Source organism: Pleurodeles waltl, chromosome 3_1, assembly GCF_031143425.1.
Source record: "Pleurodeles waltl isolate 20211129_DDA chromosome 3_1, aPleWal1.hap1.20221129, whole genome shotgun sequence".
NCBI lineage: Eukaryota > Metazoa > Chordata > Amphibia > Caudata > Salamandridae > Pleurodeles > Pleurodeles waltl.
This window is the reverse complement of record NC_090440.1, coordinates 518,807,150-518,831,955: the sequence shown is the minus strand read 5'-3', so window position 1 is coordinate 518,831,955 and position 24,806 is coordinate 518,807,150. Positions and strand designations below refer to the sequence as shown.

General features: G+C 44.0%; 1 protein-coding gene across 2 annotated transcripts in view; it reads left to right on the top strand.

Annotated features, from left to right (window-relative positions):
* ADAMTS17 (ADAM metallopeptidase with thrombospondin type 1 motif 17) overlaps positions 1 to 24,806 on the top strand; it is a 1,096,962-nt gene that overhangs the window by 193,665 nt on the left and 878,491 nt on the right. For both annotated transcript variants that reach the window (XM_069222781.1, XM_069222782.1), the window contains exon 7: positions 3,570 to 3,613. In XM_069222781.1, coding sequence (XP_069078882.1) covers positions 3,570 to 3,613 — 44 coding nt within the window. The remainder of the gene's footprint in view (positions 1 to 3,569; positions 3,614 to 24,806) is intronic.

Genomic DNA, 24,806 nt, shown 5'->3' with positions numbered 1-24,806 from the left:
AAGCGAAAACAAAATGAAAAAAGTACAATCTGTGAAACCAGAGTTATTATTTTTTAAATATTAAAGTGAAAAAATAGCTCCTAAAAGCATAAAACGCCAACTGCAGCTACCTGGTAGTGCCGGACTGAGTCCGAGTCAAATGTTCAAGCAGACCAGGATGGAGCGCTGGTTGGATACAGTCTCAGATTAATTCCACTGAAGGTTTACCTTCTCAAGTTTTGTGCCAAGGGTCCCATTCAGGTTGGAGAGAGCAGCAAGGAGAATGTCTTGGGAGGCTGTCAACGTGGTGTTAAGAGAAAGCTAGGCGTCGTGGACGGGTGGGCTGGTGCTTTACATTGGAGGTCCTTTGCGGGTGTGCTGTGCAAAGAAATGGGCTGGTGACAGCTTGTGCTGATTTTCAGTAAGATCAGTGTGGTCTTGGTGCAAACGGGCCTTTTCAGGGTCACAAAGACCCCAAAAACTTGATTCAGGGGTCCATGAACTACACCAAAGGGCCAAGACCTGGAAGGCATCACTTGTAGGTCTGCAAAATGCAGCAAATGGGTCCAGGAGCTGGTTGGGAAGCATTTTATGTCCCTGAGGCTCAGATGAGGAGGCCAGCAGACCAGAACTGCTGGTTCAGTTCTTCTACCTCAGGCAAGACGGCAGTAGGTTAGTACAACAGTGCAGCAGTTCCTTTAGAGCAACAGTCCAGCAGAGTGGCAGTCCTTATAGCAGGACAGCAGTTCTGCTCCCTGGCAGAGTACCTACAGGTCCAGACGTCCTGGAGAGTTGGTGTCTAAGGTCCAGTATTTATACACAGGTGTGCCTTGAGGTGGGAGAGACGCTTCTACAGGTTTCCCTTTGAAGTCCCCAGGCATCCTGCCTTCCGTGTCCTCGCTCCAGACTAACTACAGGAGGTATGCAGCCCTTTGTGGGGAGGCAGGGCACAGCCTGTCCTAGTGTACGTAGGGCTGCGCCCCGCTGTGCCCTCACATCCTGCCAGTGATAGTCCATCCAGGTACACCAACTTTCTATTGTGTGTGGCTGTCTAGGAGGAATACACAAAGCCCAACTGTCAGTTACATCTGTGACCAGAGACAGGCTACAGGCACTAAATGACAAAGGCCAGACAATGCCAACTTTCTAAAGGTGACACTTTCAGAATTGCAATTTAAAATCAATTTTCACCATAAATTAGGATTTTAAATTGCGATTCCAGAGACAAAAAATCTCTTCCCATTTAGAAATGACACTTATAAGATATATCAAGGCAACTCCAGAGTTATCTGACGGGAGAGAGATGCCTTGCAGTAGTGAAAAATAAATTTACGAGTTTTTCACTACCAGGACATGTAAAACGTAAAAGTACATGTCCTACTTTTTAAATACATTACACCCTGCCCTCTGGGCTGTCCAGGGACTACCCTAGGGCTGACATATGTATTAAAAAGGAATGTTTGGTCCTGGCGAAAAGTTTTTTTCTTTGCCAGGTCAAAATTATAGTTAAAAGCTGCACACACACACTGCAATGGCAGGCCTGAGACATGATTAAAGGGCTACTAAAGAATTTGGCGCAATCAGTGCTGCATGCACCCTAGTAGCATTTAATTTACAGGCCCTGGGTACATGTAGTGCTACTTTAGGAGGGATTTACAAGTAAACTGAATATGCCAATTGAGTGTAAGCCACTGTTACCGTGTTTTAAGGAAAGAGCACAAGCACTTTAGCACTGCTCAGCAGTGATAAAGTTCACAGAGTCCTGAGGCCAACAAAAACCAGTTCAGCAAAAATGGAAGACTGAAGGCAAGAAGTCTGGGGATGACCCTGCAGAAAGGGCCAAGCCCAAAAGTATTTTGTAAAAGCTTTGGATAATTTCTGGTAGAAACTAAGATTAATGCAAGAATTATTGGCCTAGTCGAACTAACCTAAGGGGTATCATAAGGTGGATCCTAAAAACTTTGCAAAAACATTCAACAGAGTACCTGCACTATCACTGCTCTCCAACGAAGGGCTAATTAGATCAGGTCTGAGAAAGCATTACAACATGTTTGAAGGTGATGCTAAATGATGTCCGCTGTGAGTGTTGTGTTGTGAGAAGCAGGCTTATAACAGCCTCTGCAATGGGCACAGTGCTTTGTACTTATTATAAAAGCAATATTAACAGTGGCAGAAGAATTCAGAGATGGTTAGGGAAAAGACCTGCACGTCAATGGAAAAGGAGCCAACCCTGGGCATATGGAGATTGACGTGAAGGTCCAGATCGGCTGTGGTGAGCCATAGGATAATGAGAATATGAACCTCAAGAGTTTAGCGGGGGATGGTGAAGCCACGCTAGCTGTGTGCGAGGGCCTTCCTAATAAGGTAGATTTAGAATTACTCCATAGGCTCCAAAAAGCACATGAGAAACAATATTAGCGATTTGCAAAAAGTATAATGGTGTTCTAAAAAATTTATTAAGAAGGTGCAAGTCTTGAGTTACTCCAGGAGGCTTCACCAGTTGCCACTCTTTTCTTTCTAGTAAAAGAGAAATAGAATGGTTGATTATTGAATTTAGCGTGAAAGATGTACTTTCATAGAACAATAGGGGAACCTCATCAGCAAATCTCAAGGCAACAAGATTAAAAGAGCAACAGTGCAACATTTGGTGCTGAATACACTGTCTGCATGTGTAATCTTTGCATAGTTAGCAGATTTAATGGGTGCCATTGTGCTGGCATGTAAATAGACACAGCGCTTGTATGTCAGAATACCATATACAGAAATATCATCTGTCGTATATATTGTGTCCTAAATACCCTTTAAAAAAAAGCCTGCCACTGGGTGTAGATTTTCTATTAGTGACTCCAATGGGGTATTTCTTTTTGTAGAGGTAATGTTGGATACAATATCTGTCAGATGATATTTTAACAGTATTCTCATACCACACCTCTAAGACACCGTGTTTGAACTGTCATGTCATTTTGGACAGACACCTTGTAAATGTTTCCTCATAGAAATCGTGTTAGGAAGGGTTCAAGGATAATTTACAAAAACGTGGTTCCTGAATTATTTAATTTCATTCAGAATACAATTGTGTTTTTCGTGTGAGATTTGGAGTTGGAGTATCGGTTTACTTAGGACCATGGTTGGTACCCAGTCAGGTAGACCTCATCATGTTCAGAGAGACTTGGGCTATCTGGAACTTTAGAGCTATATATATATAAGACAAGGGGCAAGGATACCCTATTTGGTCCTGCACACAGACTAGCCTGGATGTCATCCCTTGTGACTTGTTCTTTGGCTCAGTGCCTAATGATGCCTGTTTAATAAGCAGTCCTTGTGCCTGCCTGACTGTAACAACGTATGATACCACTTAGGGCCTGGTTTAGATTTCGGCAGATGGGTTACTTAATCACATCGGTGACAGTTATCCCGTGCACCGAAATATAAATCCCATTGTTTCCTATAAGTTTACACTTCGGCGAACGGGATATCTGTCAGCATTGTGATGGAGTAAGCAACCTGTACGCTGAGATCTACATCAGAACCTTAATGTTTAGTCGCATAGCACACTCAAATCTTTACTTTCTCTCTTGTTTTTCCTTCAGGACGGATTTCTGTGTGCACAAAGACGAGCCATGTGATACAGTGGGTAAGTCGATATGGTAGATACATGCACCCCATTGCACTATTGCTTCTTGTTTCCCATGACCCTTACTATACGGAGTGTTGGGAAGGTGGTTTAAGGTGTTTGGCAACACCAAAGAGCAGGTGCGGTTACCTGAACCATTCACATATTCTGTCTCAGATCTATACAGTATAATATAATACTGCCAGGCTGCACCTGTTTTAGTGAATAATAATACCAAACGTCCCAGACAAATCAAAGCAACAGTGGAGAAAGTTAAACTTTTAATTGTAAAACAAAATATTATCTCAATACTTTGTTTCAAATATGTTTCTAGAAATGAAACTACTCAAACGTGTCCTATGGGATTTAAGTTTCCCTTAGATCCAATTCTATTATTTAAAAAGTACACGTATCCTGTCTCTCCCTATGCCATAGAACTACATTACAATACAAATTAAAACATCCCTGACCCTTTCACCAGTTAGAATCTAATCCAGCAGCTGCTTCTTCAGTAGCCCTAGTGAAACTCTATTTAAATGAGCATATCCTCAACAGATATTACTGCCATGCATTGTTTTGTATTGAAGCCTCTATGTAATGCTTCATATCCTTCTCGAAGTCACAAAGTGGTTTGATGGCGAGTGGCTATTTGGGGTGCATTATGAAGTGAATGGTTGGAAGAATATGGGTTTGTTGTATGGCATTTAGGGGAACAGTTGGGTGTGGTTTGTGAAGTTTGGCGACGTGTTCCAAACATAAAGCACTGATCATTTATCTGTGCTGAAGTCTAAGCTGGAGCACAAAGGTATGAAAATGAACGTGATTAGAAACAGGGCTTTGGCACTCTTCGAAATTCAAGGCGATTGTCAATTATTTGTATTCTTGCTGCGATCATTTTCTGAAGTGTGGCTAATCGACGGAAAAGGAACTCACCCAGGTGGGATGCGGAGTAGTGGGGCCAATTTTGAGCAGAGTGGCTTACTTTGTAGTACTTTTAGGAGAACTGAAGCGATTTTTTCGAAGGAATAGTGGTCCAGCTGTGCATTCCAGGTTCTTTGGAGCCTATGACGTAGGTAAACAAATATACAGAGAAAGAGATTGCTGACATAACGAAGATGTGAGAGTACCTTAGAAAAGGTGGTTGAATCTCATGGAAGACAATCTAGACGAGGGAAGATTCAGAGAAAAAACGCTCTGTGTATCAAGTTCCTTTGGTCACTTGATTATCCGTGAAACATACAGTACAGACTACAAGTGCCAATGGAGTGTTGAGGGAAAATGTACTCCTGATGCAAAGAATTTATTGCGCTTTAGAATACCATTACGGACTTGAATGTTAGAAATTACCTGTCTGCCGTTGATTGTCTTGTGACACTGCACTACATTTTCATGGCTACTCACACAACAAGAATGTACATAAGTTCATGTGGCTTCAGGTATTCTGAAAGAGTTATTCCGGGCCGAACTACATTTCCCCAAATCGATATGCACACCTCTCTAAGTAAATCTTCATAACAAATAGATGACTCTTAGTAAATGAAAGAGATACCATTGAGTACTTTTGTGGTAGAATGAATTGAAAAGATGCAATTCTTTAGATTGATGGTGGGAAGTACCCTCTTTCTTGGCATGGTTACCCCCATTCCCTGCCTGCTGTCACTGTGTTTGACTGTGTTAACTGGGATCCTGCTAACCAGGACCCCAGTGATTATGCAATCTCCCTTCAAACTTGGTTACTTCAACCACTTACACCCCACATTTGGTATACTGGTGCTCCCATGTAAGTCCCTAGCATATGGTACCCAGGTTCCCAGGGCATTGAGGTACCAAGGGATCCCCATGGGCTGCAGCATGTATTATGCCACCCATGGGGAGCCCATACAAAGTGTATCTGCAGGCCTGCCATTGCAACCTGCGAGAAAAGGTGCATGCACCCTTTTCACTACAGATCACTGCACCAGGTCACTGTAAGTCACCCCTATGACAGGCCCATAGAGCAGAGTGCAAGTACCTGTGTGTGACAGCACCCCTGCACTAGCAGAGATGCGCCCACAAACTTCAGTTCCATTTTCCTGGACTTCGTGAGCGCGGGGATGCCATTTTATGCGTGTACTGGACATAGGTCACTACCTATATCAGGCTACATAATGGTAACTCCGAGCCTAGGCATGTTTGGTATCAAACATGTCAGAATCATACCCCAATACTGTTGCAGGTATTGGAAGTATGATTCCATGCACTCTGGGGGCTCCTTAGAAGACCCCCAGCATTACTCCTACCAGCCTTCTGGGGTTTTCCAGGCAGCCCAAACTGCTGACACCCCTCAGATAGGTTTCCGCCCTCCTGCTGCTTGAACAGCTCAAGCCCAGGAAGGCAGAACAAAAGATTTCCTTTGGGTTAGGGGGGTAACACCCTCTCCCTTTGGAAATAGGTGTTACAGGGCTTGGGAGGGGTAGCCTCTCCAAGCCACTGGTATGCTTTGAAGGGCACATTTGGTGCCCTCCATGCATAAACCAATCGACACCGGTTCAGGGACCCCTGCTCTGGCGCGAAACTGGACAATGGAAAGGGGAGTGACCACTCCCCAGTCCATCACCACCGCAGGGGTGGTGCCCAGAGCTCCTCCAGGGCGTCCCTGGGTTCTGCCATCTTGAATCCAAGGTGGGTAGAGACCTCTGGGAGCATGTGAGTGGCCAGGCCAGGTCAGGCAGGTGACGTCAGAGCCCCCTCCTGATAGGTGGTCACCAGGCTAGGTGACCAATCCCCCTTTCAGGGCTATTTAGGGTGTCTCTCTTGGGTGGGTTCTTAAATTCAGCTTGCAAGATTTCAGCAGGACTCCTCTGCAACCTCTACTTTGACTTCTACACACTGGAACCATGACTGGACCCTCCAGGAACCGACAATCTGCATTCACGATGAAGACTCTGCTTGCAACATTGTTTCCATAGCTCCTTCCAGCTTTTGCAATGTTTCCCCAGCTGTGCATCCTCTGAGGGTGGCAAGTCTTCAGTCTGCATGAGAAGAAAGAAGGAATCGTTCTTGGAGTGAGGGAGTCACTCCCCTGCATCCACAGGCACCAACTGTAACGACGACTGGCTGCGTGGATCTCCTCTCATCCTGAGCTGCATGGATCCTGCATTATGGGTGGTGTTCCAGAGTAGTCCTCTTGGTCCTCTCTGCCAGCTTTCCAACATTGGTGGAAGTAAGCTCTTGCCTTCCCACTCAGGACAGTACCCCATGCACCGTGACTCTTGCAGCTACCAAGGCTTGTTGGCATCTCCTCCAAGGGATCTTTGGCATCTTTGTAGCCCCAGCCCCTAGAACTTTTCCCTGTGATTTACAGCCCTGTGTGTGCTTCTCCTGTGGCATGGGACCCTTCTCCAGTTGTGCTGTGTGGGCTCCTCTACGACTCCTGGTTCCTCTTCCAGTGGGTCTCCTGTGGGGGCTGCCTTTTCTTCAGTGGACTCTCTGCCTTGTAGAGGGTCCCCTCAGGGCTCCCCCTGTGGGTTGAGTCCACCTGGACCTTGCTAGTCCCCTGCAGCTCCACTTTTGCTTCACATGCTACTTCTGCCTTTGCCCAGGCTTGTTGGTGGCCTGTCAACACCACTGACCGAATGCAATCTTCCATCCGGCATGGGATGTCGACTGCATCATCCAGGAACTCTTCACCTGCCCCAGGGCTGCATTCCTGACCATCTTCGTCTTACCGTCAACCAACTCCTGCAACCACAGCTGGGTGGGTAGAGGATCCTGCCCCCACTGGACTCTTCTGTGACTTCTGGAATTGGTCCCCTTCTTACACAGGTGTTCCTCTTCATGAATCCAATTCTGGTTTCTTGCAGTCTTGTCTGGGTGTTGCATTTTCTTCTTTTCTATTTGAGTGGTTTGGGGAAAATCCAGTTACTTACTCTTTTCTTCCTGGTCACTGGGGGCCACTGTGGTACTTCCCTTTGGGGTTTCCTAGTTCCTCCAGCTCCCCTCCACACATCCCACTTGCCTAGGTGGGGGTCCTGCATTCACATCCCATTTTTTAGTATTTGGTTTGGTCTCCCCTAGGGTCACTATTGTCTGTTTGCTATTGCACTGAATTCTATCACTTTTTATGCCTATTTCTGATTACTAGTGTACATATCTAGTGTGTTACTTACCTCCTATTGGAGAGTTGCCTCTAGTAGTTTTTGGTAATTGTGTTAATAAAATAAAGTACCTTTATTTATGTAACACTGAGTTTTTTCTTTCATGTGTGTAAGTGCTGTGTGACTACAGTGGTATTGCATGAACTTTGCATGTCTCCTAGATAAGCCCTGGCTGCTCATCCACAGCTACCTCTAGAGAGCCTGGCTTCTAGACACTGCCTACACTACATTAATAGGGTATAGCTGAACCTGGTATAAGTTGTCAGTACATTGGGTAACCACCACCCATCAGGCCAGCTTCCTACAGCTGGTTAGACTGTCTATCTTACCACATGTATTACTTTTGTCAGTTAGGCTGATGCACAGGGCACACAAGTCAGAAGGGTCAGGTACATCCGATGGAAAAAGCCACACATCCTACTGGTCCCAGTTTTATTTAAAACGTGTAAAACTATTGTTCCATTTCTTCCACAGAGTAGAACATGGTTCCTAAAAATTAGTCTTCTGGATTTAGCAAATATCAGCTGCATAATGGAGTCCTCAGAAAGCACACCAAATGCCCACACTCCCTTGGGGCTCACTTTGCTATGCTCTTTTAGTTGTATGGGCATCTATGTCATGAGGACGTGGCGTTACGGCCAGAGCTGCCAGCTCTGGAACTGGATAACCACAATCGCGTATCAGCATTTACTGAACACCCTGAGATTCTGGGCAAATAACTTAATCTCCCCTTGCGAATCCTGGACCAGATCCAAATGGAGCAGAACACAAAGAGAAAAAGAGGCGATCCAGATTCCAGGAAGAGTTCTCTGTAGAAAAAAATTAAAGGCAAAGATCTGTAACTACGGGTGAAGAATCCGCTGACAAAAAGTTACTGGAGCAAATGCGACAGGAAGTAAGTGTGGAAAAGCAGGAACTGGCACACTTCAAACTGGCCAACTATGATGCATTTGGAAACTAAGAGGCATTAACTAATGAAGCCATGTTCAGCTCAGACTAGTATACTGTGTCTCTTCCTTCCTTGCGAAGTGTGCAGACTGCACGCTTCATTAGGTCCTTCATAAGGTTCAAGGTCCTAGGAATAAAGAGTCCTGAGAGTCTTCTTACCAAATAAGAGGACTACAGAAGGAAATAGAACGTACCAGCTTGCCCCTAGGTGACCACCAGATAGAACCTGATGGAAGTGACAGTTTGAATCCATTCAAGACTGCGCTTATTCTCTGACTCTACGCCCTAGAGAGATATACCCAAGGAAATGTGCTGCCAAGAGGGAGTAAGGTGGCCATGTTGCAAGCGGAATTGTCAGGGGGTGGGGAGGTCAGAACCCTCACAGTTTATGGGATCTCACAAATTTAGTGCTGCACTCCTCAAAAAACTCGTGAGGGTGATCACAGCCTGACCACGGAACTTCTGCCTGCACTGTATAACAGTGCCTGCTTTGGTGATGGACTATTGCTTTTCCTGACGCACATTTATTCCATATATAAAAAGCATCACTGATTTGTTACTTTAATCATTTGTTTTGCCCAGAATGGTCGTGCAGGGATTGTCCCATTGTCATAATAATTATAATCAGAAAAGGTAGTCCTATGATCCCAGCAGCACAATCACTGCTTCACAGCTGAAATGCACAGGTGACGCCAAAAGTAGTAGTAGCACCAACGAGCCTGTATTTTCTCCGCAATGTTATCCCAGCGGGGTGGAGCAAATTCAGCTGGTGGATTCCTCTTCAGATGTAGTTTCCTCCACAGATTGGGGAAGATTCAGTTGCCATCGTACTCTGAGTCCGGCCAGCAGTATCGCCATAGGGAAGCATGACATGGTGCGTTATGGGCCCAAACATGGGTTCCGCTACTTGTGCTCGGAGAGGCGCGTGGATGAATGTAAAGCGGCTCAGACCAGCTGGGCGGAGAGCGCTACGACACAGATGTTCATACTCACAATGAGCGCGCCTGCAGTGTACAGCTCACAGCAATGAATGTGAATAGTTTTCATAAATATGCGTCTTGTCGTTCCTCTTCTAGTTCGAGTGTCACTTATTTTTTAGACAACAGCAGGTTCACAATTCGCTATGAAATATCCTCTCTGATCACTTGTCGATCCTTATTCGCATCAACACTAGAAGATGGCAGGACATTTCCGAGCATCTGCTCTTCCGGTTGTACATTGTATCTCCCAGACTGTCCATTGTTCTGTCATTGTCGGTTGAGCATTTGTGTCCTACACCTTTTATTTGCTGACGTTTCCCAGAATAGTGGGCATCTGTTTTTCAAAATGTTCTGTTTCAAAAGTCTTATGTGTATGTGATTTGAGTCATGGTTAGAAGTGAAAGTGCAGACGTGCTGCCTGTGGAGTGGTTTTGTTGTCTGTGATAACTAGGGTTGGGCGGAATTGTTAATTCCTCCGGCGTATTTGGAGGAATTTAGTACTTCCGCGCTACTCATGTAACGCAGAATTACTAATATATTCCACCCCTTCCCCCGGCGGAATTGATCTATTTGTGTCCATGTATGCTTCTCGCTTGAGTGCCTCTGTCAGTTGATCTGTGTGTGCGTTATTTACACCGAAAGGGTGTATGTATGCGACCATATTAGTTTCAGTTCAATGTTCCTTTGGTGATATTTTTTCCTGCACTTTGCTGCGGAAAACATTTAATAAACTGTAAAATTCTTGGTGTTCATTTAAAAGCAAAAGTTTTTCTGAAAAGCACAAAAAGGGTATATGTCTAACAAAATTGGGCATTTTTAGAAATGTCCTGGCTTTTAGCCCCTTTCAACAAATCCTGCAATGCCACTGTGACCCTTAGCAGCAAATCGCTAGCATCACTGTGTCCTTGGAAATTGGCAGTCGGCCAATAGAGAAAGGGCCAGCACCCTACGTCACACGTGTCTATTCCATCCAGGACTCGGGAGACGACGCTGCTATAGACATCAGGGGGTGAGCACGTGGGCCAAATTGGACCTCCGCGCAGCTCTGCACCCCCAGGTCATGTCAGAGGCCGTTCCTGCCGTGCTCCTACTCGGAGAGAGCCTATTGTCCGGAGGCAAAGTGCTGATGGAGGTGTGTGTTCGCTTGCCTCTGCTCCCAGTTCCCTGCTCTTCTTTGGCTGCAGCCTGAGTGGGCCCGCCGTAAGTTCAGTGCCAGCCTGGCTGTTTTCTACAAGTACTTCCATGGCAGCGGCAAGAACAGTGTGGTTCGACCGACCAGCATCAGGAGAGGTCTGCTGTGTGTCGTTTGATATTGCAAGTTGTGTTTGGCACGTCTTCTAATCGTTTCATATAAAGACCATCCTCCCTGCGGTGAGCCCGCCACCTGCTGCTGTATCCCTTTCATAAAAACAGTGTTCAAGCGTTCATAATTGTTACGGACGAAGCAGCTACTTTAATTGGTTTTATTCCGAAGAATCTTGCAGAATTTTAATGTAACTCCGCAGAATAAACCTGCGCCAATTCCGCCCACTCCTAGTGATAACAGATGCTTTCAGACCTCAGTCAAGAAGAAGATGTGGGGGAGTGGATGGGAGGGTGTTAGGCAGTGCTTTAAATGGAAAAATAGAAGTGCAGGTACTCTGTACTAGAGTACCTGCTTGTTTCCGAGAAGTGCCGGTACTCTCCAATTAAAAGTATTACGTTTTACTGGTGTTAGGTTGAAATGAAACAAAATTAGCATGGGGCGGGCAGACCAGCATGTCTGGGACAGTCATATTTTTTTATTAAAATGTTAAAATGTCCTGCATTTCCTGTTTTTTGTTTTTGTTTTTTTTAATATAGAAGCGAGAATAATCATTTTGAAAGGAAAAGATTGTACACACAATTTGGAAATATCACACCCGTGAGGCCACCTTAGTTCAGACCGGGACTAGCAAGAGATGGGGAAGTAGAACTAGCTATAAACCAGGGGTGTGCAAAATGTGCGTGATTTGCTTTCACTTAATTATGCGAAATGTTGTTCAGTTATTCAAAATGACCTTTAATTTTTCGAAGTGCAAGGCCATCATTTAGCGCTATTTTTTAATGTGAAATGCATGTGTGTGTGTGTGTGTATCTATATACACATACACACACACACACACACACACAGTCACTAAAAACAAAGGTTAAAGTGATGTTCTAGTAAGGTGAAAATGTCAGTTAAAACATTACATTTAAAACTAAATAATATGTTGACATTCACTAGCTATAGTTAACTGAAGATATTATAATTCATGCTCAAGCCATGCACAGTGTTATCAGTGATGTAATTTCAGATGTTGGATTGATGTTCTCAATGATGTCATAGAACATGTCATACGTGAGATAATAAGCAGTGTATGGCGAGGGCATGAGTAGAACACATTATCAATGAGTGCAATTGATGCAAGCCAGGTTGGCAATTGTAACTTGAGCCAGCTACTTTTCACACTGTAGGATCCTTGATAGTCTCCCGAGGAGGCCAAAACAATATAGGGTGAATCACATTACCATTCCAGGTGCTAGAGGCTTCATCCAGACAATGAAGGAATTAGAATACCTACTATACAAGGAGATAAGACATTAAAGCAGTGGTTTTCAAACTTGCTAATGCCGTGCCCCCCTAGTGGGAAAAAATAAATCATCGCCCCCCTCTCAGAATTTTCCTTAACTATTCTATTAAGTTGGCAATGTTTAAATAAGTCCGGAGTTATTTAAACATTGCAGTTAAGTTCTGTTACCTTATTAGAAATGCAATAAACATGTTTCTGCTTTAAACAAAGCACTATTATCTGCATAATCTTTCTTTTGGCCAGAGCCTTGCGCCTCTCTTCCCCCCAGGATCACTTGAGGTCCCCCAGTTTGAAGACCCCTGCTTTAAACTAATATTAGTAGTCTGTACTGTCTGGATGGCTTGCTCCCCTGGATATGAATTTCGGACACACATTCTTTTCAAATTTTGTACAAGGATAATGATGAACAGAATGCATTTCCTTTGATGTGAATAATTAAATACATTTCCTTTTGATGAATTTATAAAATAAATGTACTCAAGGAATAGCACTTAACGATTTCCAAAAGGCTAATAATGTGAAGTAATTGTGAATAAAGAAATTGTTGTCAATAGTGAATGATTCCACTATTGAGTATAATTAATGGTCTATAATCAGTCCCTGTAAGAGAGGCCTTTTAGAAAGATGTTTTCCTACCCAGGTTCACTTACTGTTATTCAGGTGATCGATTATACTCTTGTGCAATGCAAAGGTAGCACATTATAAGCTGCAGTAGTGGTACCCTCCTTGATCTGCCATACTCAGATGGCCACTGGTATCTCCCATTGCCTATTGTGAAGCAGCAGGGGTCATCTTTTTGCCTTTCTGGGCTAGGAAGGAATCGGAAATTGAGATACTTCCTTCTAATCACAGCTGCAGTTGGAGGCAGCCATGGAGAGTAACAGGCATAGTTGCTTGTAATTCCCGTGACTCTGTTTAGGATTTTACATTGTCCAGCACATGCTGCTAACTTTAAAATTAGGTGTTAAAACAAACTTAGTAGTTTTTTTATTAGTTTGATGGACTGTGGGGGTACATAAATAACATGAGGGGGTGGGGGCAACACCGTTCCTTTTCAGCTTGCAGTTGGTATATTGCCAGCTCGGAATCCTGAAACCATTGCCTAAAGTATTAAAGTCCTAGTCCCTGGGCTGCCTGATGAACAGCGTCATCCTAGTTCTGTGGGTGATGAGACACTAATGCAAGGCTTTTAGTCTGGCTGAAAGTTCCAGCAGAGTGTAAATCATTTGCAAACAAGGAACACTGAACACACCACTAAAGATCCCTGGGATCTTGGGACCTCTCCCCATACAAGAAAGTGGGAAGAAAATGATATCTTTACACAATCTTGGCACAACCCTCTGGGCCTGTAGTACACAATGAAAATGTATTCAAAGACATCTATGCAAGCTCTCTTTGCAAGATAAACCTTTCAGTACATACAAAAACGGACATCTCTTGTAAGCTTGAAGGTGATGTTCAATTCACCCCAGCCAACTTACGAAGCTGTGGCCCTAACGGTTCAATATTACCAAGTTCCTGGAGGTTCATGATAGAGGCATTTGTTATATTTTAACCATGACCCATTATTCTGCTCTGCTGCTCGTCTTGCACTGACCCCAGAAGAACCTTGAAGCCATAGAAAAAGTGGCATGCAGCCTCCTATAAGATATAATAGCATAATTAGACGTTCCTGTTTTTAGCTTCCATTTGTTGTGATTTCCTATGGTGAAATTCCACAGGAATTCTTTTTGCCAATTTTTCCTTTCTTCCTTCCTGCTCATTAGCACATCATTTCACTGAAGATACTCTTTCAAGTAACAACTAATCAGTGTTCTTTCATACCTGTCTATATATGCACATACACATATACTCTTAGGTATTGCACGTCAATGCCAAACTGGCCTGTTCTTTGTCTCAGGACGGCAAGAAGAAACTGTACTAATAAGTGTACTATTACTGCCAGAGCAGGGCCTATTCCTCCTGTACATAACCATGTATTGGACCTTTGGTGACAGCAAACTATGATGTTTTACGAAGAAGTAGCTGGGAGTATAGAAAATGCATAGCTTAGGAAGCCTTGGTTCATTTACTTGTGCGTCTCACACTGTGAATTAAATTTAATTTACAGACACTGGGCTGTGTCCACGTTGTTTTTTGTTTATTTGAAGCGAGTACAAGGACCTCAAGGCATCTATTTTTACCAAGCAAGTGGGAGGCTCTTTATTTATGTGAAAGCAGTATGGTGGCCTTTTTTTCTGTGTTAAAGGCGTGGCAGGTGCATAGCCCACTGAAATGTGCCCTGTTCCAGTGAACTTGTCATATTGGCGGAAAGAACGATCACAGCTTAATATGTTTCTATTGAGTGCGCTGCAAGCAATGGTTCCTAGAGGTGATGTAGCCAAGTGTCAAGCCTTGTTTTGGTAACATACTTTTTAAGCTTCAGGTCAACCTATAGGCATTAGAAATGAAAACTGAAGCTGGCTGTCGTCGGGCTACGTTAGTACATGGCTCAGAATGGGTCCAGTCACCCGTGTGTGCTGATACTCTGCTGCCCGCAACACGAGGTCAAACAGATTCCTACAGTGAGTACATTAGTCCGGTTAGTCGTCCTAGCCTCATGTTCATCAGAGACAGGGGTGACTCCAGACACTGCACACCACACGGCCGCTATTCAGAGGGCAGATGATGTGATCACACAGTAGTAAAGTATGCCTGTCGGACAAGTGCACTGCGTCATTTTGTTCTCCTGGATAAGCACCTCCTCCGAAGCTCCATTGTGCCTAGAGCTAGAGATACCGTCTTACAGTCCTTGGGGAGCAGGATGCTGCTGATGCCTAGAGCACAGTGAAATAGTTTAGTTTGGCTGTGATTACATTACCCCCTATCTTGTGTCTAGGCTTCAGGACCAGGATAAGCACATGTTGAATACTGCCTTCTTTGAACTAGGTGTTTGGTAATAATCAAGTGTTTTAAGCATTTGAAGAGCAACGTATACAACATGGTGAAAATGCAAATACACAGTCAAAAACCATTGGAATGCATACATTTTTTCATCTAAAATTGTGGGTGGGTAACCTGTTATATTGATAGTGCTGTGCTGTGGCTTTTGTCACGACCCTTCCACTCACTCTATACTTATAGCACCCAGTGGGTAAACACCGTGAATTTAAGTATAGAAAGCCCATGAGAACCAGGACTGGTGGCCTCATTCAGTTTCCTCCTGTGTGCGCCTCTCTGTTCATGGCCTACATCTGGCTGCACACATCTGGTCTAGAGGAAGCTCCTTTATGTTTATTGAAAAGCCACAGTATCCATTTTTTCTAATAATAGATTTAATTGGGATTGGAAGTGCACAGAGTCCATCTTGCTGATGTGTGCTCTCAGCCTGTCTTTGTGAATAAAGGAGTGGCCATTCACATAACCTAAAGCTGAGGCTTCTACATACTGCGGCATCTGGGAGGTATGAGCTTATTTATGTTACGCCTCACTTGAAGCCACAGCCAAACAGGAACTGAAGTCTGAAGTCATTCTGGCAGATTCCAGTAAGAGACACTGAGTCATCTGCAGTCATTTAGGCTTGTTTGATGAGGACTGTGAGGTCTGTCTCTGTGCTCTGCTGATACCCTAGGAATTACCCACAATACCCCTTAAACAATGGGTAGAGCCCTCACCTGCATATTGAGTTCATGGCACCTCTTTGATTAAATCTTTAGTTTGAAGCATGCCTCGTCATAGTGGATTATTCGATGCACCTCTGTCTATGCCAATGAACTATCTAGAAAAGAGAAGCTGCTTGAATGATGGCAAGGGCAGTAAGTACAGCAGAAGTTCAACAGGCTAGAATTATACTCATGCCCACTCACTGGTTGGAGTCACAAGGATGTACTCAGGATTCTGATCTATTGTTTAGTTTTAATTCCAAGATTCTTGTCTTTCTTGGAGTAGAATGCCACCTAAGCCATTAGCAGAGTCACAGGTTCTCAGAATGTGGCAAAAACCGGCCATTCGGGTATGTCTGGGCACCCCATTTCTCTTCCATTTCTAGCACTTAGTAGGCATATTTGGCCACCCCCATGCTCTCACCCAAATTTTCAAGTTTTTGTGATGTACGCTGTTAATTGTTTGAGGCCTTCCCTATATTAATGTCCAATCACCCAAGTACTTGTGGAACATTTAGCTGTTCCAAACTTACAATTCAAATTTACCAAATTTGGCTATGTTGGGCTAGATATTAACTGCTACTGTTCCAAAGTATTGCTGCCTCATTTCAGGGGAGATTGTATAGAGTCATGTGGGCCACAACATCTCGCATTCACAGACACTATTTAATGATGACCCACACCTCGCTTGGTTTTGCCTACAGCACCCAAGCCACCAAGAGGTCTCACGTATGTTAGGATACGGCTATAAGCTGGCAGCAGGCTCCCACCACAGGAAGAAGTGTTAAATTGAACCAGAATCCTTGGCAACACAGTGCCCCAATCCAAACCGCCCCATAACATACAAGTACAAAATTGTACTACTTCCAGAATCCCTTACAACTCCATTACGGCTCAGGGAGAACTAGGGGCTTATGCATTGTCATTCAAGTTGTGCTTTGCTTACAGCCTATAACTACCACAGATCCTATTAGTTCTCCATCCTCTCTAAGGGCCTGATTTACAGTTTGGCTGATGGGTTTCTCCGTCTGAAATGTGAAGGATACCCCATCCGCCATATTACGATTTCCATAGGAAAGAATTAAATCGTAATATGGTGGACGGGTTAGCAGTCACCTTTGTGATGGAGTAACCCCGTCTGCCAAACTCTAAATCAGTCGCTAAGTCTCTGGCAGTCTAGCAACAGCACACATACAGACATTCCATTAAACCATTGCAGTCTGCCAGCCTCATGCAACCTCTCAAGCACCAACTAACAAACACACAAATGCCACAACTCCTGGTCTATTTGGCTCTAACACTGCTCTGTAACTGTTCATTCCTCATGCTCTTTAGTAAACAAGTTACTTCTGGGTATGGCCACTGTAAGAAACTGGAGTATTAATTGAGGGGAGTGAGAACTCGCCTCAAATATTAATTGCAAACTATGTCAGTGTGAGCCACCAGAATCATTAAACAAACCCGTGTGTAACCCACTAGTAGCTTGGCTCAAAGCAGCAGCCTTATGTTAGAGGCAGTGTGTAAAATATTTGTGCAGTGCCTAAACAGTAATAAAGTGAAAACCCAAAAATGCTAAACTAATTTTAGAGTACATTTTAATAAATAAAAAGACAAAAAATTGCAAAAATCCAATCAATGTAGCCAAAGATATGATTTTTTTTTTAATTTGAGGTTAAAAATAGCATGAAAGAGCAGTAAGTGCCAACCGTGGTTATTTGGTTGGGCTAGGCCAGGACAAAGTCAAAAATTAGGGGTGACCAGGATGGAGCATGGGTGGGATATTGGAACCAGGTTTGTCCCAGTGAAAAGTTCTACCATCTGACTTAGTCTCTGGGAGGGAATTCAAAAAACCTTAGTTGAGCAAGGCAGGCTTTCGCTGAAGAAGGCTCCATTTAATCTATAGCCGCTGGACAAGGTTTCAGTAAAGCTACTGACTTTTGGCAGGAAAGCTCTGAGAAGGTTTGGCACCGGTCAGATACCTTGCCTGCCTTTGCCCGGTTAATATTTCTGCCTTCGGACTAAGTCCATTTTTTGGATCTTGGATAATTCCAGTGGGGCTAGCCTGAAGGCTGATGCCGAGGAGGATTCCACAAGGCCCTGACGTCCCGCTGGTTCGGATTTGCTGCTGTGGAGAAGAACATAGCTTGAGCAACCTGAATCTTTGGCCCATTGGCGATGCATTTCATTGGTTTGGCTTGGCAAATTGGTCCAGGTCCCCAGTCAGTTCTCAGAGCAAAACATTTTCAAAATGTTTCTAAGCCCCAGGTTTCAGAAAACCTTAGTAGGAGTACTCTTTGACCCCAGCCAAGGGTCCAGGACCTTTGAAACAGCACTTGGGGTCAAGGCTCGCTCTAGTAAAGGCTAGCAGCAGGGCAGATCTAATTGGAACTAGTTAGATGGGTAGTTACAGGAAAGGTCTCTTGGAGCTTGTTTTGTCCCCATAGCTCTAACAGTTTGTCAGCCACCTCACCCTTGGTGTCACTTCTGGAGTCTTGGCTTCATGGCAAGCAGATGCAGTCTTACTTAAGGCTGAGACAGCAAAGCAGTCCTTCTGGTCTTCACAGGTTCAGGAGTGTTCTGAGGAGGGTACTGGGCTCAGTGCTAGCCTCTGGGTAGGAGAAACTCCTGGCCACTCTCCGTCCAATGGGGTAAAAGTTCATAGGGGTGACCCTACCCACTTTAGCAGCACATCCTATGTGTCTTACTGTATGGTACCCCACAGTACCCATCTCTATTTAAATCTGGCATGGCAGAATCCTTTTCCCTTGGTCAGAGCTCATTTTGCCCATCCAGAGGTGTGGATAGGATAATGGGCAAGTCCTACCTTGTGGTCACCTAAAACCAGTTCTGGGGCAGCTCAGCACTTCCACTGGGTTTGGATTCAAGGAGTCAAAAGGAGATAAGCCTAGGTATGAGCAACATCTGCCATTGACAGGGAAAGCAGTCTTTGAAGCTCAGGAAAGGGCTCATCCTGCTCAAAAAGGAAAACCCCTTCTCGACACTCTGGTCTTTTATCCACTTTCCTGGAGCTATCGTATCTCACCACAGGGGAGCCATTCACCAGTAAGCTGACACTGGACACTGACAGAAAGGCACATTTGGCTTAGGGAGAAAAATTGTAACTTTCTGAAAGTCATTTTCAAAATAGTAATATAAAATCCATCTTTATAATTAAGTTGAATTCTAAATTATTAATAAAATAAGTACGTGAATCGTTTTTCTAGCTGCTTCCAAACTGAAATTAAGCATTGTAATCTAACCCAGTGTTTCCCAGCCAGCGTTGTTACAATGAAAAAGAACTTTGGAGATTTTTCACTACCAGGACACGTAAAACAATAAATATACGTGTCCTACTTTTTAAAATCTGTGCATCCACCCTAAAGACATTTAAGGCCTACCTGGGTGTTGAGGGGTTATAAGTACTAAAAAGGAAAAATTATGTCTTAAAAGGGTTGATTTTTAGAGGTTGAAATTAGAGTTTAAAACAACCCACCCAGGCTGCAATGTCAGACCTGTGGACATGTTTTACCACGCTACTTAATTGGGTGGCATAATGAGTGCTGCAGTCCACTAGTAGCTTGTAATTTACAGGCCATATAATAGGAAATTACAAGTAAATTAAATGTGCCACATAGGTGTATACATATTTTGTCCAGTTTACCAGTGAGAGCACAAGCATCTTTTCACTGGTTAGCAGGGATAAAGCGACCTGTGGTGGACAAAATGAGCTCAGCCATAAAAGGCTAACATATGGGGAATATCAATCAAAAAGATGATCATTTCAAAAGGCCACCTTTTCCTTTCTTCCAGGCCCTTCCAGCAAGTTTGACACACCTTGCAGTCACCTTCTTCTTGATGACATACACATCATTTCCCAACCTGTGCCCTCCAGTAGTTGGAATAGGTAGCCTTGTCTCAGTGACTCGATTTAATAGCTCTAATCTCCTGAAGAACGTAGCTTGAAATCAGACAATATAAATTTAACTTTTCTTATCCTGGCCTATTAACAACCACACCTGCTTAAGAGACTTTAATATAAGAGGAGAGTGGGCATGGTGTAACACAGCAGTTTTAATATCACCCTGCAACAATATCTACTCCACACTATCAACTACCACTGCATCATCAAGGTAAGTATATCACAGTCACTATAGATTTGCTACTCCTAACACCAACTCTATGTATGTCCCTTAAATATATTTAAGGCACAAGTCAATGAGAAGTTAAGAACAGTAAATCTATGCTTAAGAATTTATACTTAATTTGATAAAATATATAACGACTGTGGATTAACTTTTAGTTGGAGAGGCAGTTTTGTTTTCCTCACAACTTTGACACCATTGGACAATTCTGTACAAAACTTTCCAATCAGATAACATTCATGCCTAGGTTTTGGCGTGTTAAGTTTCATATAGTAATGTTTAGGGAAAAGAAGAATGAAAAATGAGCACTTTCCATTTTAACTCTCATAGAAACATTTGCTCTCCTCTAGAACAAAAACAGAGATGAATGGAATTACACCATACTTGCCATCAACTTAGAACTCTACTCAGAGGTGTACCTGTGCTTGGTTTGATATAATTGTGTAGTAGTTTTTGAGATCTTTATTTTATCAAAGGATATTAGGTGGATTTTAAGGAGTTAATTTATAATTGTATCTAAACCATTAATTTACAGAGCTTTTTGATTCTGCTAATCTACAAATTAAAAGATAAAGAACACCTTTGGACTAGGGCGATTTGTGGATTCATAGATCTGGACCATGATCTACAAATTTGAACGATCTGATTGCCTGGGTGCGATGGACTTCTTTTGTTATTAGTGCTAGTAGATGATGCTGAGCACTGTGTCACAGAAATAAAAATAAGGCATAAGAGGACACAGTGAGTATACATAGCCCCTGTGGCCTATGTGAGGGCCCCAAATGCATCCCCAACAGCAAAGTAAAAAATAAGCAGTTTTCATCATAGGAGTCACTGATTATCCAGTGGAATCATGGATCCTGGCCCCTCATTGGCATCCTCTGGACCATTATTTGGGTGTTCTGAAATCCAAATGATGGTCTAGGATTTGTAAATCCAATAAGCAATTTGAATAGAAATTGTTATTAACAACCCACCTTTGTTTTGGTTTGATTAACATAGAGAAGGATAGCATGGTCTCTTTGTAAAGACGATATGCACGTTTGTGCAGTAATCCATGTTTATATGTTTCAAGTATTTGTGAAGGGGAAACATTCTCCTCCCTGCTATAATATTTGCACTTTATGAGATGACTGCCTCCAAATGTTGTGTTTTTATTCATCAAATGTAATTCTTAGATATTTAAGCTGTACTAACATTGTTGCCATAACCTCTTTTTCGGGCTAATATCACATAGCGCTTAACTGCATTTGTCTAGGAAGTATTGGATAGCATTGTATGCAAAGCATAGCTCTTCTGTGTCCTATTATTAGCTGTATCAGAAATTTTGATGGCTGCTGGCCTGATCCGTGCAGTCCTGTTTTTGCTGTAAATACGGGATATTTAGGTTGTGCTGCTAGCTGTATATTTTTTTTTAATCCAGCATCTCGATACTTGAGAGCGTGGTCTATAATAACAGATAAAATAACAAGACTTAAGCTCAAAGTATTCCCAAAGCTTCATTGTTTTCAATATTTATTTGATTTTTTTACTAACTTTTATACATTATACACCAGAAAGAAGAAAAACACATGAAAAATAAACTAAGAAAGAAAAAATACTCAAATTCCAACCTGTGTAGTGTCCATATACCCTTTAAAAAGTTATGGTCCAGGCAAACTCAAGACCTCTTAATAGTATTTGAAGTTTATTAAAGTCCAGCAGAGAGCAGAGCAGACATAGGGGCGGTGCCTGACGGAATGCCATTTATGCAGGCATGCTGACAATTTGTCAGGGCTGGACAGCTCTGTGACCACAAACCTTTACTGGCATAGCAAAGGCCCCCGCAGCCCCCACGGTGCAGGGGCCCCCCGAGCTCCAGGGGCTCCTCAGCACAGTACACTGTGCAGGGGCGGCGGGCCTCTGACCTGAGAACTCCTGACTGGGTGGGGTAGGGGGGTCTCCATGTACTTTGCGGGGGAGGGAGGGCTCTCAAATTTCGTTACGCCACTGAGAGGCTTAGCGACCATCCGTGGCTCACGGTGGCCTGTGTCACTTATATACTTATAGCCGTAGAATTCCTTCCTGTGACCTTCATAGGGAGTTGCTGGGAGGTCATGGCCAGAGCATTAGAAGGCAGGAGGCCAGAGTGCTCCTTAACCTGCCTTGGGTCATGACTGTCTGCCTCTCTTCCTCCCTCCTGCCCTCGAGACTGCTGGTTGTCCGTTCAGTTCCACGTGCCTTCCGTGTTTTTATGCAGGTGCGAGGGCGTAAAGCAGGCCGCTGCAGCCCCTGCACCTAGCCCTCCACGGTGCCCCAACTCTTTCAGGCGCACCCTTTCAGCAAGGTCAGTGAATTTCTGTGAAATATGTGACTCAGTGGCCCCCCATCACATTATGCGGGGGTGGGGTGGGGTCATTTTGTGTTACATCACCGACTCGTGTCAGTAGGACACAAGTATGTTTTTTTTTTGCTGCAGAGAAGTCATGCTCTGGAAGGCGGTGCAGTTATTTCACAAGTGACCTTCCGAACAGTCTCAGACGGATGGCTTGTTCATATATTTGGAAAAGTGTATAGTAAAAGGCGTTCTTAACCTTTTATATATATATGAAAGTAGCTGCTTTGGAGGCTCGGGGGTCTCCCACACCTTCTGAAAACTGTCTTTGTAAAGACTTGACCCGCTCACAATACTAATTCAGTCAGAGGCGTGCCTTGCTACCTTTGATTGCAATAAACACCAAACCAGTGACAAGCCAATAAAACGCCTAGCCCTTTACTATAAATCCCCTTTGACCTCTGTATTACTTTTTTAACGCATGTTTATGTAGGCATATTCATGCGATGACCAACTAGGTTGAGGGGAGCCATGGCATATCAGGGTAAACATGGACTTTATAATTGATGATACCCATGTGGATTAGTTTTATGGAAAGTTCTATCACCAGCGTTGAGCACCGCTGATTTAGACAGTAGTCCGCACCTCAGTGCACAGCCTTCTTCTGCAGACCATAACTGCGCGCCCGGCCGCCCACTCAGTGGAGAACTAGCCCAAGGTACCTTGAGTGGATGAGGCTTTGACGGAAGCCACGCTGCTGCTGTTCGGCAGCTTTCTCTATAAGTGCTGTGTACAGGTAGGACAATCCGTGTTGGAAAATACTAGTTGAACATGAGCTGTTCGTGTCAGGTCTGAGGCTGAAATCCTGGCATTGGTGCAGCGGGACACACGAATAAGACGGGTGTAAGGTGAGTGCAGAGGCGCCTACAAAGTAAGGGGTCGACATGACTTTGATATGCGTCTGAGATTTTACTGTGAACAGCAATGTGTCCTTAGAGAAGAAAATGGAAGTTACAAGGATAAAAAAGGGAAGAAACAATTACATCAACATAGAAGTAAAATCACCCCCTATATATCTTACCCTGCAATGCAGAAATGAAATGTTGGTCATCACTATGTGGGGAGTGTGGTTTGAACAGTGTCTTTATTTTGACTTTCTGTGTGAAGAGAAGTGTTTTCATGTTGTGCATGAGTGACCAGAGGGGTGCAATTGTGTCTTGGGATGCAGCCAATGGCACCTCGTGGGAGGGAAAAGGGGTGGGGGGGGGCGGGAAACAATATAAAAACCTTGCCTTTCTTGCCGCGCCGATCCTCGGTCCTCCCTGCAGTGCAGGCACAGGATCCCAGCCTGCCCTGCGTCCAACCCTAACGCTGCTTTCAAGTTGCTGGCATGGCAGGGCACTCCAAAGCAGAATGAAAGTCTCTGCCTGCTGTCTCCAAACCAGAAATGCAGTGCCTGCATTGCTGGGTTGGAGGGAGCCCAGTGCGCATGTGTGTTTGGCCGACCCAAGACGGCCGGCTAAACATACGTGCGCAGTGAGCAGGAGTGCTGTGCACTCCCCCTCCGTGCATGTCACAGCCCATTGCCCCACCCTTTTTACAAGAAAATGAAAATAAACAAAGTGTATTATTGTTTAATTGTAAAAGCTTTGCAGCTACTGTCGATGGGGGGCTGGAGACTTTCTTCCGCCATAGCAAAGCCCCTGGATGCAGCGCTCAACAGGATAATAGGTGTGAGAGAGAGAGAGATGTGCAGGTTAAAAATGTGTCTGCTGGTGGCACTGGTTAGCTTTGTAGAGCCATTAAAGTTTAGAGTATCCTGTCCCTTTTTCCACTGGATTCAGCAGAAGTGTGTCCGCTTCAGATATGTTGGTGCTACAGAGTAAGCAGTGGAGGGAGGTAGGGAGGAGGAGGCAGTAAGGATGAGATCTGTCTGGATGACTCAGATGACGGTCATTTTATGTATCACTATGTCAGAGACACAAAGGTCAAAATGGGCCTACATTCACAGGGATGGACTATGATTACAATCCTTCATTTCACCAGCTGGGAGAAGGCTCTCTGAAGTATACAAAAAAGTGGTGGATGGAATGCTTCAATTAATCTCAGACACTGGTAGTTGCTCTGGGCTGTACCCCAGTCCATTGTTATTTTGCATGAGTGCCACCTCAGTTTGGACCTAGACATATGGAAATCAGTCTTGACCCTGCTCCAGTGGGAACCGTCCAGCGGAAGTGCGAGACTAAGTGCTCTGCTGAACCAGATCACAAGCAACACAGGACCGTTTTCACCTTTGTTAGAACTTATCAGACAAGTATAGCTTAGTTCCAGTTGCACAGTGTACATGGGACCCGTGTTTCGGCATACCCACCCCACTTAGGGTGGCGCACTAAAGTATACAAAAAGTGTTGGATGGAATGCTTGAATTAATCTCAGCCACAGGTTATTACCGAGGGCAG